The 23,354-nt window shown below is 42.3% G+C and overlaps 1 protein-coding gene across 1 annotated transcript in view; it reads right to left on the reverse strand.

The window, feature by feature from the left end:
* The window catches only part of PCDH8 (protocadherin 8), a 157,851-nt gene extending 136,083 nt beyond the window's left edge, over positions 1–21,768 (reverse strand). Inside the window, 5 exon segments of the mRNA XM_078069964.1 lie at positions 18,756–18,891; positions 18,989–19,052; positions 20,053–20,551; positions 20,554–21,483; positions 21,486–21,768. Of these exon segments, the coding sequence (XP_077926090.1) occupies positions 20,319–20,551; positions 20,554–21,483; positions 21,486–21,768 (1,446 nt within the window). The 3' untranslated portion in view covers positions 18,756–18,891; positions 18,989–19,052; positions 20,053–20,318.
* Between the last annotated feature and the right edge of the window lie 1,586 nt (positions 21,769–23,354).

The raw sequence follows: 23,354 nt of genomic DNA on the forward strand, positions 1-23,354 counted from the left end.
ACTTTTGGAGCTGTTGGGATGGAGTGAACGTATTCTGCACGTGAGAGGGACGTGAATTCAGTGTTAAATAAAATATTCATAGCTGCACTGTATGTAATCAACCAAAATTGGCAACTACCCAAATGTCTATCAATAGTAAAACGGATAAATGAATGTTGGTATCTCCACACAACACAATACTATGCAGGATGGCATCCACTGTCTATAACTCCATGCAACGACACGTCACAGATGTAGCTGAGTAAAAGAAGTCAATCACAAAATAGCACATAACACAATTCCGTATACAGAAAATACAAAAATAGTCAAATGTAACCTATGATGTTAGGGGTCAGGAGAGTGGACAGCCTTTGATGAGACAGGAGGGGCTCCTGGAAGGTTGGTCACCTTCTGTTTCTTGGGCTGGGCACTGGTTACACAGGTGTAGTCCATTTATAAAAATTCACTGTGCTGTATTCTTATTATGCATGCACTTTTCTGTAAGTATTTAATACTTTGATAAACTTCTTAATCAAGAAGAAAAAATATGTTTTCAGATAAATTAAATACAGAGAATTCATAACCAGCAGATATGAGTAAAAAAAAACATTATTATTATGAGCTCTTCAGGCAGAAGAAAATGGTCCCAGGTGAAAGTATGGAAATAAAAGAAAGTTTGAAGAATAACAGAAGATAAATAGGAATGTCAAGCGAAATAAGCATCAACTATATAAAACAATAAGAATATTATCTCATGAAGTATACAGTATATGCAGAATTAATATATGTAACAATAACACAAAAGATAACAAGGCAAACTGTTCTATATTCTTCCATTTCCCAGGAAATGATAAAAAGTATTAATTTATAATAGATTCAGTGTATATGTTGTAATCCCTAAGGCAAACACTAAAAGAACAATAAAATAACAAAACCAAAGGCAAATAAATAAAAGGAGGAAAATGGAATAGTAATAAATTAAAAACTTGATTAGTTCAAAAGAAGGCATGAAAGAAGAAAAAGGAACAAAGGAAAGAAATAGTAAAATAATAGGACATAAGTACATGAAATAGCAATTTCATCAATATAAATGAACTAAATCATATAAGATTAAAATTTTCAGACTAGAGGGGCGCCTGGGTGGCTCAGTCGTTAAGCGTCTGCCTTCGGCTCAGGTCATGATCCCAGGGTCCTGGGATCGAGCCTCACATCGGGCTCCCTGCTCCGCGGGATGCCTGCTTCTCCCTCTCCCACTCCCCCTGCTTGTGTTCCCTCTCTCGCTGTGTCTCTCTCTGTCAAATAAATAAACAAAATATTAAAAAAAAAAAAAAAAAAAATTCTTTAAAAAAAAAAAATTTTCAGACTAGATTTTAAGAAAACAAAACTATGCTGCTTATAACAGACATACTTGTAATGTATGGACACAAAAATATTGAAAGTAAAAAAAAGGAGGGCGCCTGGGTGGCTCAGTTGGTTAAGCGCCTGCCTTCGGCTCAGGTCATGATCCTGGAGTCCCTGGATCGAGTCCCGCATCGGGCTCCCTGCTCAGCGGGGAGCCTGCTTCTCCCTCTGACCCTCCCCCCTCTCATGTGCTCTCTCTCTCTCTCATTCTGTCTGTCTCAAATAAATAAATAAAATCTTAAAAAAAAAAAAAAAAAAGGAAAACAGATATGCCATACACACGCTCACCAAAAGAAATCTGTGTGCTCTACTAACGTCAAAGTAGAAGACGTTTTAAGAAAGAGCATAACACTACTGCATTGTACACATAAAAATGGTTATGATGGTGGGGCACTTGGGTGGCTCAGTCAGTTAAGCCCCTGCCTTCGGCTCAGGTTCTGATCCCAGAGTCCTGGGATCGAACCCCACATCGGGCTCCCAGCTCAGCGGGAGGCCTGCTTCTCCCTCTGCCCCTCCCCCTCCTCATGCTTTCACTCTCCCTCTCTCTCTCTGAAATAAATAAATAAAATATTTTTTTAAATGGTTATGATGGTAAATTTTGTGTTATGGGTTTTTTTTTTACCCACAGTTAAAATTTGTAAAAATTTTAAAAAGAGAAAGCAGCATTGCCAGAGATAAATCAGGATTTTGTGATAAATGGGTCAATCCACAGGAAAATAAAGTAATCCTAAATTTGCATTTACATAGCATAGCCTCAAAATACATAACTCAGAAACTGAAAGAATTAACAGGAGAAATAGACAAAAGCACCCTCATAATAAACACAACTGAATTTCCTAACTCTGTCTCTTATAATGTTCTCCCCATGTGGCCTCTGGAATAAACCCAAAGCCTAGTTCTATAAAAGCAAGTACCTGGGAGGACAGAGTAATTAATTTCAGATATGCAGATCAATAGTGGCTTGGCTTGGTTTATAGATACTTTTTAGGGTATCTAGAAGAATGAACAGCCTGCATATCCATCAGATAACCAAAATCCTCTAAAAGGAGAGAAGTAAATCTTAAAATGAATCACATCCAGCTTGCCAGGAGCCTACTGACATAGGAGTCTTCTTTTTTGTTGCTGGGGTTTTTTTTGTTTTTTTTATACCTGACCATTTGAAACACAACTGGCCATGATCCAAGAAGAGATCCTTAGTCACTGAGGGCATACTGTGTTTAGTAATATTTATGTGAGAAACTGTGGTTAGCAGCTCACAGTTGATGTATAACTGTGTTCAATGATATATGTGTGAAGCACTTTGTTTAATGGTGCGTGGTACATTCGCTACTGTGTTTATTGATGTATGTCGGAAACACTACCAGATCCAAAGAGTGTGACTATTGGCTTTATCAAAAAGGCAGAAAGGTGTAGTGAAAAACATTTGGGCTTTCCAATCAAACATACATGGATTAAAATCCCAGTCTGACAATTTTATAACTTGGGGTAAATCACTTAACTTCACTAAGTATGTTTCCTGTCTTAAAACGGGGTAATAATGTCTCCGTTCAGGTATCTTCAAGGATTAGAGATAAGGAACATATAGCACCAAGTCTGAGCCTGGTGCACACGTACCCGTTCACCGCCCAAAGTCACTTCTCCTTGTGCAAGATCTCAGTGTGTCCAAGTCAAGTTCATCCCATCCAAATTCAAGCACATCTGATTGACTCCTAACACAAACTCTGTAGGCCTTCAGAACAAGGTCTTCTCCACAGAAGTGAATTTATGTCTAAGCTTTTGCAACACCAACAATGGTCTTCAAACACACTGGTATTCAGAGAGGGGCTTAACTATAGATGTTGTTTATATTTTCCTTTATCCTTTGCTGAAGAAACAGAAAAGCTTGACTCTTCCTTTTACCCAGAATTAAAAGGAAAGAATGTAAACATTCCGCATGCTCCTATTGCTTTGAAGATAAAATATAGATATAACAGTGTGCTAACTCTACTTAAGTGAAATTTTCATTTATGTAACACTTTTCTCTGATAAGTCCTCTCATTATGTAATGAGCATTTCCTGAAAGTCTACTGGTGTCAAACAAGATGCTCCCTAAGGCCCTCTATATGGGAGGAAGGGAAAAGTTGCTCTGCTTTCATTTTAGATTGGCTGCATAAATACCAGGCTTTTGATATTTCACCAGATCTTAAATATTAAAAGAAAAAGGTGAGGGAAGTATGAGTAAAATAGGATCATAGTACATATTTTCTATTTCCCAAATCACCTAGCCCAGGACCCTACAAAACTAAGGATGAGAAACTATCTCAACCATAAGGGACTATCATGCCCAGGATCAGTGACAGTGGGAAATTCATCATCTTTCCAGGCCACTGTGCACTCGGGTGTTTCAAAGAGAGCTCACCAAACAAAGAGCAGATGGCTCCAGAAGAGAACCCTTCTGACAGACAACGGGGCCCCAACTGTCCCCACGCTCAGCGGTCTCATTCCCCTCAGGGCAGAGCAGATGCTCAGCAAGAAGGAAAGTTTTATGAAGTGGGTTCCCAAGTTCAAACCAATGTGGACAAGCTTCAGGCCTGGCCCAATAGGCATTTTATGACTTTTTCTCATAAAGTAATCTTAGTAACTAAAATTACTAACCCCCAGTCTATGAAACTTTTTTTTTTTTCCATTAAATTCCTTCTGTGGTTTGCTTTAGGAAGCATGAGTTCTAGCTAAGGTAACTTTAAAAGAACAACAACAAAAACTAGATTCTTTTAGTTTTCCACATATTTATGGTTAAGTGAAGTCTATAAATGTGACTCTTGTAGTCAATAATCTTGAAGCTTTTTTAGCACACAAACTTGGATATCTAGCTCATTCATTTTCAAAGTTTTATCTTAGTCTTTCTGAGGAAATGTGGGCAACTAGTGGTATAACATTATAACTATGACAGTGTGGGATCCCAGAAAATAAAAAAGAGTGGCCTTATGGAAGCAAGTCATATTAGGAGCAGAAAGGTAATACTTACATATACTCTCTATTCCAATTTACTCCCAGTCTCCAAAATACATATATATATATTGGGAACTACAGCTCCAAGCTTTGTACTGGTTGTTCAATTTCCTGGACCACTTGTCCAAAACACTGGTTTGGTCAAATCACAAAATAAGTCTGATTTATGTTAGACTTTCCTTACTTTCCTATCCTTGTTCCAACACCAGAAAAGTCTTAATGAGGAGAAACAAGTGAACCATATTCATGTGGCAGAGAAAGGGCATTGGGGGTGAAGAAGAGATTCAGACAATCCACAAAACTGAAATAAGTCCCAGAATATGAGTGAATGTAAATTATATATATACATTGAGCTAGGTGAACACTGGGGCAATAAGATATAGATAGATATGGATAGATAGATAGATAGACAGATAGATAGATAGATAGATAGATATGGACACAGTATCACTGCAAGCATTATAAAGCTGCTCAGGTATATAACACACTATCTTGACATAAGTTATTGTGCGCTGAGCATTTTCAAAATACATTTTCATAGTTTCTTTGCTTCTAGAAGGTTTTGTTACCTTTAGGGAACATTATAAAAATAAGTCAGATGGCACTGTTATCACCAGAGGGAGGAGGGCAAAGGAATGCTGAGTACTTTAGGTGCTTTATATTTTTAAGACTTCTAATGTAAAATTAGAAAGCTAGTTGCCCTGACAAATAACCGAACTCTACATCTGAAACTAATGATGTATTATATGTTGGCTAATTGAATTAAAATAAAATAAAATTTTAAAAAAGAAAGCTAGTTGCCCGAAGAGGAGAATACGTTAAAAAAGGGTTAAAGTTACCTTTAAGAATCACTAAACTACAAGCACAACCCCTGACCAGGCCACTAACTGTTTTTTAGTGTTTTATGTAAAACTCAAAATTGAATTTGCCAACAGACATGGAAAATTAAATTCTCCTGAGAAAGTTGCAAGAGCCTACATTTTGCTACGGGAGAAATAGAACATTAATGAAAGTTGCACAATATCTCTTTTTTAATCAAAATCTCAACAGGGCCCTGAACGGTAGCATGCCTCAAAGGAAGCACCACTGAGAGTAGAAGAAAAGCTCCCCTTTGTGCAAGACCTGCCACGTCTAGTAGGAACATGCATGATGGATGAGGGACGCTCAGCCAGAGAACAGAGTACATTTTTGAGTGGTTGAACATGCGTTTAGATTGTTCATATGCTCCTGGTGACTTGAGCAAAGAAATTACCAAATGGGTTTTTAAGTACTTTGATTTCTAGACCTGTAGACCCAATAAAATGAAGAACTAATAAGCTAAAGGAAGGGCAGTAAGGCAGGGAGTAACATGCATTGAACAGTCTGGCACTGAAGCTTCATCACCAACTATTCTGTGACTTATGTAAGTAATTTAACCTTGATCTTCTTATGTGTAGAAGAAAGATAATAATGTTACCTGCTTTGCAGGACTGCAGTGTCACTGTACCCATGAAGAGCTAGGCTGACATTAGTTATCACTACACCACCATGCCTGATGCCAACATTTAATGAGGAAATGCTCTGGCATGTCCAGTGCAGGAATCGTGGTGTCATGTTGCCTGGGGAGGGACTAGAAGGCTGTCCCCTAGGAGGCCTCAGGAACTTGTGTTCATTGTCTTTGTGAATTTATTATAATACAGGGGCCAGTCCTCAGATAGGCAGACTCAGATCCCTGATTTTTTAGCACCATGAAAATAGATCTTTTCCTGAATAGCAGAATCATTTCAACCAACTTCATGGTACCGATGTATAAATCCAAAATCCCTCTCTTCAACAAATGGTGTTGGAAAAACTGGACAGCCACATACGAAAGAATGAAATTGGACCACTTTCTTTCACCATACACAAAACTAAACTGAAAATGGGTTAAAGACCTAAATAAAAATCCTAAAAGAGGGTACAGGCAGTAAGGTCTCTGACATCACCCATAGCAACATTTTTCTAGATATGTCTCCTGAGGCAAGGGAAATATGAAAGTAAAAATAAAGTATTGGGACTGCATCAAAATAAAGTTTCTGTGCAGCGAAGGAAACAATCAGCAAATCTAAAAGGCAATGTACTGAATGGGAGAAGATATTTGCAAATGACTTCCAATAAAGGGTTAGTATCCAAAATATATAAAGAACTGATACAACTCAACACCCAAAAAATGAATTATCCAACTAAAAAATGGGCAGAAGACATAAACAGAGATTTCTCCAAAGAAGACATGGTCAACAGATGACCAACAGACACAGATGGCCAACAGAAACATGAAAAGGTGCTCAACATCACTCATGATCAGGGAAATGCAAGTCAAAACCACAATGAGATATCACCTCACACATATCAGAAGGGCTAAAATCAAAAATACAAGAAACAACAAGTGTTGGTGCAGATGTAGAGAAAAAGGGACTCTTGTGCACTGTTGGTGGGAATGCAAACTGGTACAGCCACTCTGGAAAATAGCATGGAGGTTCCTCAAAAAATTAACAATAGAACTACTACACAATCCAGTAATTCCACTACTGGGTATTTACCTAAAGAAATAGAGCTACCCTACGACCCAGCAATTGCATTACTGGGCATACAAAGATACAAATGTAGTGATCTGAAGGGGCACGTGCACCCCAATGTTTATAGCAGCAATGTCCACAATAGCCAAACTATGGAAAGAGCCTAGATGTCCATCAGCAGATGAATGGATAAAGAAGGTGTGGTTATACACACACACACACACACACACACACACACACACACAATGGAATATTATGCAGCCATCATAAAAATGAAATCTTGCCATTTGCAACGACATGGTTGGAACTAGAGGGTATTATGCTAAGCAAAATAAGTCAATCAGAGAAAGACAATTATCATATGACCTCACTGATATGAGGAATTTGAGAAATAAGACAGAGGATCATAGGGGAAGGGAGGGAAAAATGAAACAAGACAAAACCAGAGAGGGAGAAAAACCATAAGAGACTCTTAATCTCAGGAAACAAACTGAGGGTTGCTGGAGTGGTGGGGAGTGGGAGGGATGGGGTGGCTGGGTGATGAACATTGGGGAGGGTATGTGCTGTGGTGAGCGCTGTGAATTGTGTAAGACTAATGAATCACAGACCTGTACCCCTGAAACAAATAATACATTATTTGTTAATTAAAAAAATAAAAATACATTTTAAAAAAAGAACATGAAAACACTAATTCAAAAAGGTATATGCACCCCTATGTTTATTGTAGCATTATTAACAACAGTTAAATTATGGAAGCTGCCCAAGTGTCCATCGATAGACGAATGGCTAAAGAAGATGTGATACACACACACACACACACACTGGAATATTACTCAGTCACAAAAAGAATAAAATTTGCCATTTGCAACAACATGGATAGAGCTAGAGAGTGAAATAAGTCAGGCAGAGAAAGACAAATACCATATGATCTCACTCATATGTGGAATTTAAGAAACAAAACAAATGAGCAAAGGAAAAAAAGAGAGAGAGAGAGACAAACCAAGAAACATACTCTTAACTATAGAGAACAAACTGATGGTCACCAGAGGGGAGGTGGATGGGGGATGGGGGAAATAGGGGTTGGGGATTAAAGAGCACAGTTACCATGATTTAAAAAAAAAAAATCCCAATTTAAGTAATTTACAATGAAAATTCTAATTTGCACAGGAACAGAATGCATGCTTCTATTCTGTCCAGCCCATTTTCTCCCTGAAAACAGACCTACATGGAAAACCAAGTCATAGGCAGAAGGAGGAAGGTTGCTTGTGGATAAGGACTCGGGTGAGTAGGTATTTGGCACATTTTAGGGGTCCCTCTCTCTAAAGGCCCTCAGGTGCATTCTGGCCTCAGGGCTATCTGAGAGGTAGGCCGGCCTGAGATCAGGGCTTGGGCTTATAGTCTCTGTGGATGTCCCTTCTCCATTTTAAGGAGTCAGACCATTGACACTGGGGTAGGGAATGCAGGAAGAAAGGTAGCAGGAGATAGAACTGAAAAGTAAGCCTGCATTAGAGCATATGCCTTTTATTTAAAACATCTACCAAACTACCTATGAATGTGAATGCCTTCTGGCCCTTAAGTGGGAGAAGTCCTATTGGTTTTTCTGGCTTCAGGCTGGAAAGAAAATACCTTTCAGGTTGTGTCCTTTCAGGCTCTCTCCCATTATTTAGAAATGCCTCACTATCAATCATCTCCCCAGCTACAGTGGCCTGAGCTAGAAGCTGATCAATTACCGTTTTATTACTTCACGCCACTTGTGGGATATTACAACAGCAGCATGGGCTGATAGTAACACACTGGGAGCAGCACAGGTGGTCTACAGGCTCGATTAAGTGGTGTATTAACATTCACCAAAGCAGGTAGAAGTGGGATACCAAGTTTTTGTGAATTTTCCCAAGGATTCTTGAACTAAAGAACCAGTGCACTTACTATTAATGGACTCCCACATTTCCATTTAAATATCCTCACGTAAGTTCACTGCCGGCTTGAAATGTAGCCATAGACAAAATGACCAACTGGTCAAACTTTACAAGAACTACTGTAAAAAATGTTTTTACAGAAGGGTCTTCTTTTTTAAATCAGAGGCTCATACCATTGTCAAAAACACTGTAATCCCTAGGGGACTTTATTATTGTTCGCCTATTTGAAAAGTTAGTTTAAAAAATAATGGCCAACCAAAAGAGATGGAGAAAAAAAATACTGATCACACCAAACAGAAAGACAAAAAGAGGAACATTTAGGAATATTTGTAATAACAAACTACATCACTTTAAACAAGGCACAGGGAAATAAGAAATGTTTCTGTTGGTAATAAAAAATGTATTTATTAAGTGATTTCTCTGTGCAAGGCATTGCTCTAAGCATTTTATACATACTATCTCATTTAGCTATCCCCAAATTCCTATGAAGTAGGTACTAATATCCCCACCATAGGTGAGGAAACCAAAAACAAAGAGATTATGGTATTTCCTTTGAAAAAGAAGACATTATTTTGGCTGTTACGTCAGGCCATGTTTTAAATGAACAGTTGGATTCAAGTCCAGTGCAAGATTACTCATCCTGCGCTATGCCAGGTCAGAAGGCATCACAACTGGTCAAGTTGTATACGAATCCTGTGCGGCCAAGGCAGCATGGGTTACTCTTTTGAAAAACCAAGCACCGTGGAAGGCTATTCTATAACACGTGGGCCAAGTCATTCCCCTAAAATGCGATGCTGCGCTGTCCAGAGTTCAAGAAAGCTTGAGAGAACTCAGCTAGCCTGTAAGGTCGGTGTTCACCCGATCTTCCAGCACCCTGTTACAAAAGGGCTCCTCTGCACCACATCCAACAATGAGGATCAATGGACATTAAATGAAGATAAGTAAGCGTCTGAAAGAGTGAGAGAACAGGCAGCTGGCTGAGGTTTTTCCTTCCACTATGGCTAAATATTTCATCTTCCTCATGCAAGCGAAATGACTAGCCCACACCTAATTAAACTGCACAGCGATTGTACTGCGCTACCTTTAAAGAATGACAGACATAGGGCCTCACCAGTCGTAAGCCACAGAAATCAATAGCTGACATCTACTCGATGAAATACAAATTGAGATTAGCTAGCTTCACTTTTTATTCAGCAAATTCAAGTCTGCAATCAATTCCCATGCATGTGTAGACTATGGAAATTGGTTTTAAATTGATTTGTTTCTTCCTTAGCTAATTATAGTATACAAGCAAATGAACAATCAATTGCTAACTCTACTCCTACCATATACGTTTCAATGAGCAAAACAAGTCTGTCAAAGATAGATATTATTATGGTCTTTTCAAAGAGAACCTAAGCATTCCACATACACGGTAATACATCAGCTATTTAGTGATAATTTAAAAGACTCTCTTATTTGTTGAGCAAATATAAAACTTCCCCTGCTGTTATTAGTTAAGCTTATAGAAAGCTCTCAATTGATCAAGAGGCTGCTTAGAAAAATAGAGCTTATCAGAGTATCCAGCACATAGAGAGTTCTCGGTCAATGTTAGCTGTTAATGAGGTAGTGGGTATTGCACAATGGGGACCACTGGACTCAGAAAACCCGAGGTTCAAATCCTAGGTCCATCACCCTTTGACCCAGCAATCCTACTCCTTGTTATAAGGCCTTATTTCTGTTGAAATAAGTGTTTATGTGTACCAAAAAATGTGTAAATTAATTCACCATTCACAAAAGCTAAAAACTTGGAATCACCCTAATGTCCCTCAACTGTAGAATGGATAAATAAACTGTGGCAAGTTCATAAATGAAATACCATACAGCAGTGAGAAGGAACCAACTACTGGTCCATGCAGTGTGGCTGTGTGTAATGGAAGCTCACAGACATAATGCTGAGTCAGGCACCAACGAGGATATATGGTATGATTTTATTTATATGAAGTTCAAGGACAAGAAAAAGGAATAGATGGTCAAAGGGGCTTCAGTAGTGGTTACTTTGAGAAGAGCTATTGCCTGGGAAGGTACACAAAGGAGTCTTCTGGGGACCCGGAAATGTTCTAGACTTTGATCTGGGTGGTGGTCACATGAGCATATGCATACACAATTTCATCCAGCTGTCAACCTAAAATTCAGGTACTTTAATGTTATATCACAATTCCTTCACTTACTATAGGACCTCAGACAAATTATCCTCTCTAAACCTCCATTTCCTCATCTATGAAATGGGGATGATAATATAACTACTTCCTAGGATGGTTACGAGGTATAAATACAGTAACTCACAAAAAGCATTTACCAAGGAGCCTTGTTTGCAATAAGTGTTTGATAAATGTAGCCAGTTATTATTTCTCCCTGAGAATGCAGTCATAAACAGGCAGGATTCCAGAGTTATAAATTGCTTGAGGAATCATAATTAAGGTAGAAGCGACCACTACAAAAACATGTGAACCTGGTTTTAAGAAAAACAAATACATCTTATACTATGTTTATAAACTTGAGGGAAAGTTCTAGATTCTTGGCTTCTGTAAACATTTCCCACAGAATTCACTTATAAAACAAATTACTCTAATGAAGTTGAAATATTATTCAACATAACCCAAAATAGGTGTTTATTTTATTTTTAAGGCACGTCTCATGTAAAACTGGGTACATTCTTGTTTGCTGCAATCTCTCTGGAGGCTAGACCACCTATTCTGGAAAGCTGATGCTTAGAAAAGCATTCTGACTCTGAAGACACCAATGGACCTGGAAATCAATTTCCACAGCAGTGATTTTCTATGGGAGGCCAGTGACCAAAGGAGTTTAAAGTACTTACGAGCTTCTTGCCTGAGCATAACTAAAGAATGAATTACTGGTCTTAAAAACTGCTGCATTATTTCGTGGGAGAGCTCAGGAGTACGAGTGGGTTGGTTTTATCACGAATATTGCTGCAAAACCTCTAAGGTTATAGGACTGAATATGAGGGCTATAAATTTGAGGTGCTAGCTAGAATAGCAGAAGAGCCTTCAGAAATTCCCCAGCCATGCAGAAAAGCTTGTACTATTGGGAATTCTTGTCTTGAGATATTTTTCAAATATTTTATAATAAATAATATAATGTGTCAATCCATTTTGAAATACTTATATGAACCAATAAAAGACTTACTGTCTTTGACCAGGGAAATGTAGAGTGTGGAGAAAAGAGAACACACAGTCCCCCTTATATGTGCTGAGCAAGGAGGGTAGGTCACTGGCTGCCCTCACCAGCCCCAGCCCATGGAGGTGTTCCTCTGGCCTGTCCCTTCTTCCAGATCAGTGTTGTTCACTAGAATGGTGATGATGGAATGTTTTATAGCTGCTCCATCCAACACTGTAGCCACTAGCCATGTGTGGCTATTGAGCAACTGAGATGTGGCTAATGTGACCATGGAACTGAATTTTTCATTGTATTGAATATTAATTCATTTAAATTTAAACACTTAAACATCCACATGTGGCTGGTGGCTATTGTGTTGGGAAGACAGTTCTTGCCCATTGGATCTTGATAAGCCAAGATGCTTCTCTTTGGGAAGACATTAGTATCCTGCACTTGCAGACTCAATTTTTCCCATAGTCTGAACTAATTTTAGAGAGAAGAAGACACAATCCAGCTGCCTCCATCCCATCACCCAGCTTGGCTGGCCCCAGGATCTGGTCAGCCACAGACGAGACCCAGCTGCTCACATACCCTGTGTGAGCCACTGCAATCTGGGTCCAATCCCTTCTTTTGCCCCTGGTCTTCTATCCCAATTTCTACCTAGCCTCCTGTTCAGGGCTGGAGCAGAGTTCTGCTGGGAACGCTAGTCCAGGGGGCTAAGGCCTTAAGACTCTCTCTAGCTCTTCCCACTGCTCCTCCCCTCACCTCCACCTCTGAATGAGCTACTATTATGAATGGGTTGAGGGGTACCTGGTGGCTTAGTCAGCTAAGCCTCTGCCTTCAGCCCAGGTCATGATCCCAGGGTCCTGGGCCCCTCCCTCCTGCTCATACTCTCTCTCTCTCAAATAAACAAATAATCTTTAAAAAAAAAAAAAAATGAATGGGTTGTGTGATCAGAAGCACAGCCTCTGCCTTCAGCCCAGGTCATGATCCCAGGGTCCTGGGCCCCTCCCTCCTGCTCATACTCTCTCTCTCTCAAATAAACAAATAATCTTTAAAAAAAAAAAAAAAAATGAATGGGTTGTGTGATCAGAAGCACAACATGACCAGCCACCTCCATTTGATTTTCACTCATTATCAGAACCTGCCACCGCTCTACCCATGAAACACGCAGCAACTCCGTCAGATGTCAGGCTAGAGAAATGATTCTGGGATCATTTCACCCCAGTGCTGCCTGAACTTTCTCCTTCACCCAATGCTCTTTCCTCTTTCTCCCTATTGGGCCTATGGTTACAGTTGGAGTCCAGATTCTTTTTTTTTTTTAGGATTTATTTATTTGACAGAGAAAGAGTGTGTGGGAGGGGGAGGGGCAGAGGAAGAAGGAGACAAGCAGACTCCCCACTGAGCACAGAGCCTCATGTGGGGCTCGATCCCATGACCCTGAGATCATGCCCCAAGCCAAAATCAAGAGTTGGATGCTTAACCGACTGAACCACCCAGGCGCCCCCCGGATTCTTAATGCAGCCTAAAGTTATTCAAAGTTAAATTGTGTTCCCAGTAGAACTGCAAACACCCAAACATCAACGTGCAGCTAGATCAAATATTTTATTTAAATTCACAAGTCATCCTAGAATATAAAATAGATGTTCATTTATTATTCTTGTGGCAAAAAAGGTTGCATCTAAGACTTTTTGGTAAAATATCCTGGATTATATAAAATCATCACGTGCTCTGACATTGACTATTGACATAATTTAGGGAAATGTCTATCAAAACCAGGAGGCTCATGTATGCAACTTGGCTTAGAAATACTTGACAGAAACATAAATGTGTATATTCCCAAAATATAACTGTCCATATGAGTTGCAGCATTTCGGAATGAAGTGGCTCTTTCTGAATTATGTGAAGGTGATCCATCCACTGAAGGATGATTTAATTCATCATTCTGTCTGAGAAGGGCGGGGGGGGAGGTGACATTGCGGGCCTGTAGTTCTGAACTCTGTCATATACACTTGGCAGCCCTTCACTTTGGGATTCACAGACTTGAAAATAACATCCTTTGAGTTCTGAGTGTACCAGTTGGAAATTCATATTTCTCAGCTGGGAAATGTGAGGGTAAAGGATACTTGAAGAAAGTGCAATCCTGTGCCTATTTTCATGAAGCGATGAAAGAGTCTTGCTGTTTGAGACTCCTCGATTAATCTTTCAGGATTCTTAAGTGTTTTTCATTCTGAATGATCTGAAGCAACTTGAAAATAAAATGGAAGAGTGTAAAATATTTAAAAAGTCAGAATGCTATGTGGCAATATACTTAAAAATGCAAACAACATTCAGTTGTTCAGGGACTAGCTTTTTAGCTGTTTATTTTTTTTTCCTTCCTTTGGATTTTCTGCCAATGACTTGTACCTCCACCTGCTGGTGCATTGATGAAATGAAATGGAAATAAAATTCAAGCAACTAAATTAAATAATTTGCTGGAATCTCTGATATAGCTTTGGTGAGAGAAATGGTAAAAATTACAGTCTAAAATGAAATTTCTCAACAGATATTGGTAAGGATGCAGAGAAAGGGGAACCCTCTTGCACCGCTGGTGGGAATGCACACTGGTGCAGCCACTCGAGAACAGTATGGAGGTTGCTCAAAAAGTTCAAAATAGAACTACCCTACTATCCAGCAATTGTACTACTAGGTATTTACCCAAAGGATACAAACATACTGATTCAAGGGAATACATGCACCCCCAATGTTTATAGCAGCATTATCAACAATAGCCAAATTATGGAAACAGCCCAAATGTCCATCGACTAATGAATGGATAAAGATGGTGGTGTACATATACAATGGAATATTACTCAGCCAATAAAAAAGAATGAAATCTTGCCATTTGCATGAAATGGATGGAGCTAGAGAGTATTATGCTAAACAAAATAAGTTACTCAGAGAAAGACAAATGCCATATGTTTCACTCATATGTAGAATTTAAGAAACAAAACAGATAAACACGGGGAAAAAAGAGAGAGAGAGAGCAAACCATAAAGCAGACTCTTGACTAGAGAGAACAAACTGAGGGTTGCTGGAGGGGAGGTGGGCAGGGGGATAGGTTAAATGGGTGATGGGCATTAAGGAGGGCACTTGTGATGAGCACTGGGTGTTGTATGTAAGTGATGGATCACTAAATCCTACGTGTGAAACTAATATTATACTGTATGTTAACTAACTGGAATTTAAATAAAAACTGGGAAGAAAAGTAAATACATAAATAAAATGAAGGTTCAGAAGAATATCAGTGTGTTTATTAATCCATTTATTCTCTGTGTTAACTATTAAAAGTGAGATGGAAAAAATGATAAAAATAATTTCACTAAACTTCTTAATTCCAGCTATCAACATCTAATTCAATTATCTTGCCATCACCCATGTGTCATCCTTTCAATAATCCCACTAAAAGTTTTACAAGAAAATGCAGCAGAGAACTGGAGCATAAACCAAACCATAAATCAGAACATCTCATTTAAAGTCAAAGACAGAAACATCCTCAGGAATGTAAATCGGTCCTAAACCTTTAGAAGACCCATAAAATAAGCGTTTAAAAACCCACTGAAAATGCACTACAGCAGAACATTAAAAGCATGAACTCTGGAGCCAGACTTCTGGAATTGAAAACCCAGCTCAGCCCCTACAGCTGGGTGGTCTTGATCAAAACCCTCTTAACAACTCTTGCTTCAGTTTCCCCTTCTGTGAGATGTGATTAAATGATAGTACCTACTTAATAACATTATTGTGAGGATTAAGTGAGCTAATATCTGTGGAGCACCTAGCACAGTTCTTGGTACATAGTAAGTGCTGTGTAAATACTTAATAAATAAAAAAATAAAATGTTGCCATTGAATATAGGTAAGAGGAAATGTTGTGATTATTATTACCAAGTAACTATATCCCCCCAGATTGAATGCATCCCCTTGATCACCCTACTGTTTGCCATAGCAGCCCCCTGAGCTACCAACCGATCCAGAGAGCCTGCCCTATTATTATGAAGTTGAAACTGAGTTAAGACAAGAATAAGCTGGTCATTCTCTAAACAGAGAATAAACAGTAGGAGTCCCAGGAATTTGATCTTTTTTAGAAAAGGATAATTTAACATTAAATGATCTGAAAAGATAAACTTACTGCAAAATCTTCAAGTTTTGAGATGACACTAAAATCTTCTAGAAAGTAATACAGCACAATGGAACTTCTAAAAAACACCAGCACAATTTTACCCTAATCTAAAATGCAATATGATAAGAAATAGTCATACACTTGTGATGTATAAGCTGGCTGGACTACACCTTTCATCATTCATTTATTCAGTCACTCATTTTTTTAGTACATATTTGATGCTTGATGATTGAACAGGGAACAAATGATAAATACATAAAGTAATGTCAGACAGTGATAAATGATATGAAGGAAAATAAAGCTGGAGGAAACAGCTTGAGGTATGGAAGGTATGGAAGGTATGGAAGATCTCTTTGAGAGGATAGACATTTGAACAAAGTCATAAATGAAGGCAGAAGCAGACAATATGGATATCTCAAAAAAAAGCATACCAAGCAGAGAGAACAGCAAGACCCCGAGGTCTGAGATGAAATATGTTTGGTTTATTCAAGAAACAGCAAGAGAGCCAATACAGCAATCTAAATTATCAAGGGGAAGAGTAATAAGAAATCATCTGGGAGAAGCAACCAGGGGCTTGCTTCTGGTTATATAGGTATATAGGTTATATAGATAATATAGGACTTTATGGGCCATGTGTGGCTTATTTACAAACATGGCCCCAAAAGTCTCTAGTAATTTTTCAATGTAGAGGAGGGGTCTTTCGTCCCCTCCCTTTGAATCTGGGTAGGCTTAAGACTGCTCGGACCAGTAGAACTTGAATGACTGTACCATTTCTGAGTCTGGTTCATAAAAGAGATATGCCTTCTGTCTTATTTAGTGGAACATTCATGCTTGCAACCCTGAGCCCCCACGTGACTTTCCTAAGGCTGCCATGCCTAAAAGGGCACACGTAGCCCCCACTTCCCACCCCTTAGTGAGCAATCCTAGACTTCGAATAATCCTAACTCACAAGCCAGACATGCATCTAACTAAGCCTTCCAGATGATTCCAGCCCCCAACCATTACATCTTCTCAGCTAAGGCTTCAAACACTTTGGAGCAGAAACAAGGCATCCCTGCTATGTCCTGTCCAAAATGACCCATGGAATCCATGGGCATAATAAAGTAGTTGTTTTAAACTGCTGCATTGTGAGTCACATTTTGTCACAAAAGGCAGTAGTAATTGGGACACCATGATGAGGATTTTTTTGGGATTTCATTTTAAGCGAGAACTCTTTAGAGAGTTGAATTATGTGACCTGATTTGGAAAACAGACTGCAAGAGGGCAAGTATGGAAGCCGAGAGTCCTGTTTGGAGTTATCTAGGCAAGAGATGATAGTGCCTGGAGTAGGACAGCTGCAAAGAAGGTAGTGAGAGGAGCACTGATTGGGGACATATTTTCAAAGTGAATCCAATCAGATTTGCTGATGGATTGGAAGTTGAGTGTGGAAAGACACAAATCAAGAATGACCCAGGGATTTGGCCATGGCAGCAACTGAGTGAATAAAGTTGTCATTTACTGAGATACAAACATTAGAGAAAGAATAGGTTTGTAGAATAGAAATCAAGAGTTCAGTTTTGAACATGTAGCATGTCTATTAGATACCCAAATGGAGATGTTGAGTAGGCAACTGGAAATATTAATTTGGAACTCAGGAGATAGGCCAGTTCTGCAGTGCTGTATCCAACTGTAAGGGTCTAATTTTAGGAAAGATATTTACAAACTAGAGGATATTCAGAAAGGGACCAGGATGCAGATGCTTCTAGAAGTCATCTTGTTTAAAAAAAAAAAAAATGTTGAAGGAACTAAACACAGATTGGACAAAAATATCCATAAAGTGAAGAGATATTTGAATCACTAGGACATACCATCAGGACTCATCTTTGAGAGTAAGGTATCTTCTTTGAGGGACCAAAGATCTAGTGCCCACTTTCATGGAAACTAACACAAAGCTCCCATAATTGATTTTCCCCACAGAACTAGACACCATTACCAAGATTTCGACCTAAAACAAAACTCCCAAACATTATAGGAGGCTAGGTTGAATAGCGTGATGTTGGGTGGGTGCAAGATTCTCGAAACAAAGCACAGCCAAACAAAACCACATATTCATATGCTCCCAGCAAATGGCATCCTAGTCTATAAAAAATTTACCTATTCATATGCTATCCACTTCTGAAATCCCCACGAATGGGAAGTTCTCCTTAGTGCTTGCAGTACAAAATTATTTTTGTATTACTAACCACAATATTCTGATTTTTTAGTGTTTTAATCTTTTTGCATTAATAGAGGCAGCTTAATAGCTGATTAAGAGGAGGAAATCTATAGCTGGAATTACTGGGCTAAGATCTTAACTCCGATACTTGGGCAAGTTATTTAAACTCTGTGCCTTGGTCTCCTACCTCCTTGGATTTCTTACAGGGAATAAATAAGTCAGTAAGTGTACAGTATTTAAAATATGTAGAACCAGCTAAATAAGAAGTGGTCCAAAAAAACTGTTAGCTCTGTTCAGCAGCACTCAGCATACTCCCCTCTATGAATGCCCATTTGAGATCACTTGTTTAGTTTTTTAAAATTCAGTCAGCCATACAGAATTATGATGACTTTGTGAGGAAGAGCTTCAAAGTCGCAGGTCTGAACTTACCCTCTCGCTTTGTAATCACTGGAAAAGATGCTTTCTTGAAGCGCCCTCTCTACTGACGTCAGAACTGGTATCATTCAATTCACTGTCTCCTCTTCTGTTATCTTCCACACTAAATTCATCTGGATTTGAATGTGTCCTAGAAGTGAAAAGGACAGACTCACTTTGTTATCCATAAAAATGTACAAAACATCAAACACATTGCTTAGAGAGAACGATTCACACTCTGAAATTACCTTGAACTCGCAGATTTATCCTCTCCACACAGGGATGGGGAATGGAGGGGACCTAGCCTGAATCCTATTTAAAAAGAGGGGTGAGAGTAGCAGTTAATATTTCACACTCAGATATCAAAACTGACGGAACAGGCACAATATCCCTCATGGGGAGTGCTTCATGAAGACAGCATTTAAACCCTGAGGGATGGAGATGTTCCAACTGGACCCACAAGGAAGTTACCAGGGGCAAAACCAGCCAAAACAGACCTGGGCCTCCATGAACACATGACAATCGTGCCTCCTTCTGCCTTCATCTGGGAAGAAATTTTCCTCTCAAATAAAAAATAAACAAGTCCTGAAAAATTAGTCCTTTGAAGTCCCAAACCTGAGCAGGCGCTGAATTTTCATAACGCTCTCGGCACGAAAATCTACTAAAAGTTAATGAGGACACTAAGACTGCCAGGGTGGTCTACCTGGGCCGGCAGGATCCCGCTCCTCTCCCCAAGCAAGGAGCACAAGAACACCCCACTATCCCCGCACTGGGAAATCTCCGCAGCCTCACCCTCCTGGGCCTCTGCATAAAAGGAAAGGGGCAGTGTCTTCGGGAAGAACCTCAGCTGGAAGCCCTCGGAGGCAGCCCCCACCGCTCTGCGACTTGGGCCAGCCTGGCCACTTGTCGCGTGGGACCAGCTCGCGCTACGCTCACAAAGCGTCTTCCTTCGAGTCCTAGCCTCGCCTTGGCTGGAACAAGTCACGGTGGCAATGGCCACCAGCAGAAGGCCGCAGTCACTGGCCAAAACCCCCAACAACACGACCGGGAAGCCAGGCTGCCGCCCTGCTCCCTGCACTGTGCGCCGCCAGGAGGGTCCCCCTCTGCTCCCTCCTTTGGCGCGACCGAGGCGGCGGCGGCAACAGCACCAGCACCAGCACCACTTTTCCGCCAGGTGGCGCCGAGTCCGTCGGCGCTAGGAGCAAAGTGGTGGCACAGGACAGGGCCGGCTGGCCTCCGTCCAGCACCACGACGACCGCCGTCAGCTGGCCGGCGAGCTGTGGGGACAGGTGGCGCTGAAGAGACAGCTCACCCGTCGGCGAAGTCGCTGCGGAGAAGTGTGTAAGTTAGCTCGGCGTTGGGGCCTTCGTCCGCGGTCGGATCACCATGCAGCTCAGGGGCGCGCCCTGGGGCAGAGGCAGCTGGACTGAGCCACTGAAGAGTGGCAGTATGACCAGCCGAGGTGCGTGGTCGTTCAGGTCCTCCACATGCTGCCACACCACTTCCCGGCGCCCGGGCGGCGGAGAGCCGCCGTCGAGTGTTTCCGGCCCCAGCGGCAGCTCGGCCAGTTCACCGCCGTCAAAGCACCGTCGTGCGCTCAGCTCCCCAGTGGTGGGGTCCACCGAGACGTAGGGCGCGACCCACTTCAGCCTCCAGCAGCCGGTAGGTGACCTGGCCGTTGCGGCCCGGGTCGGGGTCCCGGGCGGCCACCGTGGCCAAGTAGGCGCCGGGCGGGTTGTTCTCACACACGGACACCTCGTAGACCCGCCGTGTGAAGACTGGCGCGTTGTCGTTCTCGTCACTCACGCGCGTAGCGGGGGCGCGCCGCGGTCCTCAGCCAACAGCGTCAGGTTGTACTCGGCGATGCGCTCGCGGTCCAGCGACGCCGCGGTCACCACCAGGTAGCTGCCCGCGTAGGCCGGCTGCAGACGGAAGTGCTCCTGCGCGTAGAGGGCGCAGCGCACCTGCCAGTTGGCGCCCGAGTCTCTGTCCGAGGTGCTGACCAGCGCCACCAGGCTCTCGCGCGCCGCCCCCTCTGGCACCAGAGACACGGCGCCGGCCTCTGGCGTCCCGGACCGGGTTGGAGGTCGCATGTGCACCCGCGAAAGCGGTGGCGGCGAAGGGAGAGGGGCAGGTGCGCCCGGGGCGGCCAGCGGAGTGATGGTGATGTCCGGAGCGTTGTCACTGACGTCGTGGACGCGCACGATGACCTTGCAGGCGGAAGCCCGGGTCCCGGGACCGCGGTCCTGGGCCCGCACGTCCAGCTCATAGGTGTCCTGGCGCTCGTAGTCCACCGGTCCTGCCAGGGTGAGGCGGCCCGAGCGCGGGTCCAGGCGGAAGAGGCGGCGCGCCTCGGGCGGGGTGCGGGCCGCGAAGGCGAACACCACGTCGCCGTTGGGGCCCTCGTCGGGGTCGGCCGCGTCCAGGTCGAGCAGCAGCGAGCTCACGGGAGCGTCCTCCGCCAGCTCCACTTCGGCCACGGCGCCCTGCGGGAAGGCCGGGCTGTGGTCGTTGGCGTCCAGCACTCGCAAGCTGAGGGCGGCCGTGGCGGAGCGCGGCGGGCGGCCGTCGTCCTGGGCCACCAGCTCCAGGCTGTAGGCGGCCTGGCTCTCGCGGTCCAGCTCCTGTAGCAGCACTAGGTCCGCGCACTGGGCGCCGTCCGCGCGCGTCTGCAGTTCCACGCGGAAGGGACTGTGAGGCTCGGCCAGGCGCACGCTCTGCAGCCCGCTGGCCCCCACGTCTCGTCCACAAGCACCTCCAGCAGGATGCACGTGCCCACAGCTGCGCCCTCGGACACCTCCACGGGGATCTGGGCCCGCGGGAAGCGCGGCGCATGGTCGTTGATGTCCCTCACCTCCACCTCCATGTGCACCAGCCGGAACTGCTCCTGCGAGAAGTTGACCACGTCAAAGACCAGCACACACTGTGGTGCCTGGCTGTGCAGCTACTCCTGGTCCGAGCCCGCGTTCCTAACGGTCCGCTGCCCGTCGCCCTCGCACACCCCGAACAGTGAGCTATTGAACTTCATCAGGCAGAACTGGCGTGGTACCTCGAACTGGTAATTACACAGGACACGGCCAGACAGAACACCGATATCGGTGCCCTGGGCTTCCTCTCATAGGTGTGGAAATTGACAGTTTGGGTGCAAAACCCTGACACCAGCTGCAGCCACAGAACTTGCAAGAATTCCAGTCTGGCCCAGCATAACGTGTCAGCGGGAAATCTGAGCCTCCAGCAAGACATCTTTGTTCCTCAAAGAGAAAAAAGCCAATCAGAGGCTCTGCGCCCAGACTTCCAGCCTCTCATGCCCTCCTGAGTAGGCAATCAGGAGACACTTGCCCTCTAAATACATCTGATCACTAAACCCTCTCTGCTGTGTGATGGCTTTTCTGTGCTCCAGGCCTAAGCTTGCTTCTTCTGAACCCTATCGAAGAGGTTTCATAGAGAAAAATGTGCAAATAAGCATCCATCTGGGCCAATCTGCAGAGTCTCTGGGTCTTGGGTCATGTTGTTCCCCTAAAAGAGTTCACGGAAGACCCTGGAGAGATGAACAAGAGCCAGAGCAGTGCAGGGGGTCATTAAGATCCCTATAGAAGTTTGCACTATAAGAATGCATCCCCCCTTTCTTTTCCACTGTGCTTGATTTCCACTTTGATGGTAGGAGCAGGGAATCTGCAGCCTTTGTGTCCCTTCCTAAACACATTTACATATTCCTCAGAGAGAGATACAATTACTCTTCTCTGCCATTTTTAAACCAACGCTTATATGCATCTTTTGCCACCCACAGTTATCCATCTATGTTGGGGTATCATTTACTGTATTGAAAGATTCTGGGGGAACAGCTTTCCCAGAGTCAGGCAGTGTCTAATCAGGGAAGAACTGTTTTCCAAAGTAATCATTTCTAAATAGCTCTTCTGTAGCAAAGAAACCATTAATGATGAAATTTCAGCCCCTTCATCTCCTTTTATGTCAGTAATTACTTATATGTGAGGAATTACTGTCAGGGAGGTTTGTCTACTGCAAACCACTGTAAGGGATAGTTAAGTGTAGGAAAAAGATTTAGGGAAATATGCTGCAGTCAGTCTTGCTAGAAAATTGCTATACACCATTTATTTTTAAAAAGCCCTTGGCTGAAGAAAACCATGGGTGGCCTGATAGGCTGAAGGCTAAAGAAACATTAAACCATCTGTCTAAAGCACAAGAAATAGTCTTGTGTTAAGTTCTCTTTATGTGTGAAATGTTCTAAATGCTAAATGGTCCACATGTTAATGATGACATTGTTCCTCATGTCATGGAGTCATCATCAGTGCAGGGTTCTTTAACTAGTCATCTTGAATAAAATCAGTGAGCAGACTGAGTTATTAATATGCCCCAGCTATTCTTGGCTCCTCCATGATCTGTAATGTTATTGATTCCTGCAGGGACATGTCAGTAAATGACTATTTTTGCTTTCACTCTTAGGAGGGAGTTGCATCTATTTTAGCACCAGGATCTATGAATCCAGTTCTGAAACTGAGCCACCTTTGATGAGATGATTAATTTGCAGGGTTTTAATTCAGTGGAGCATTCAGCAATGACTCTAATTATAAGTACCAATAACTCAACGTCAGAGAA

The sequence above is a fragment of the Halichoerus grypus genome, chromosome 4 (genome assembly GCF_964656455.1).
Source record: "Halichoerus grypus chromosome 4, mHalGry1.hap1.1, whole genome shotgun sequence".
NCBI lineage: Eukaryota > Metazoa > Chordata > Mammalia > Carnivora > Phocidae > Halichoerus > Halichoerus grypus.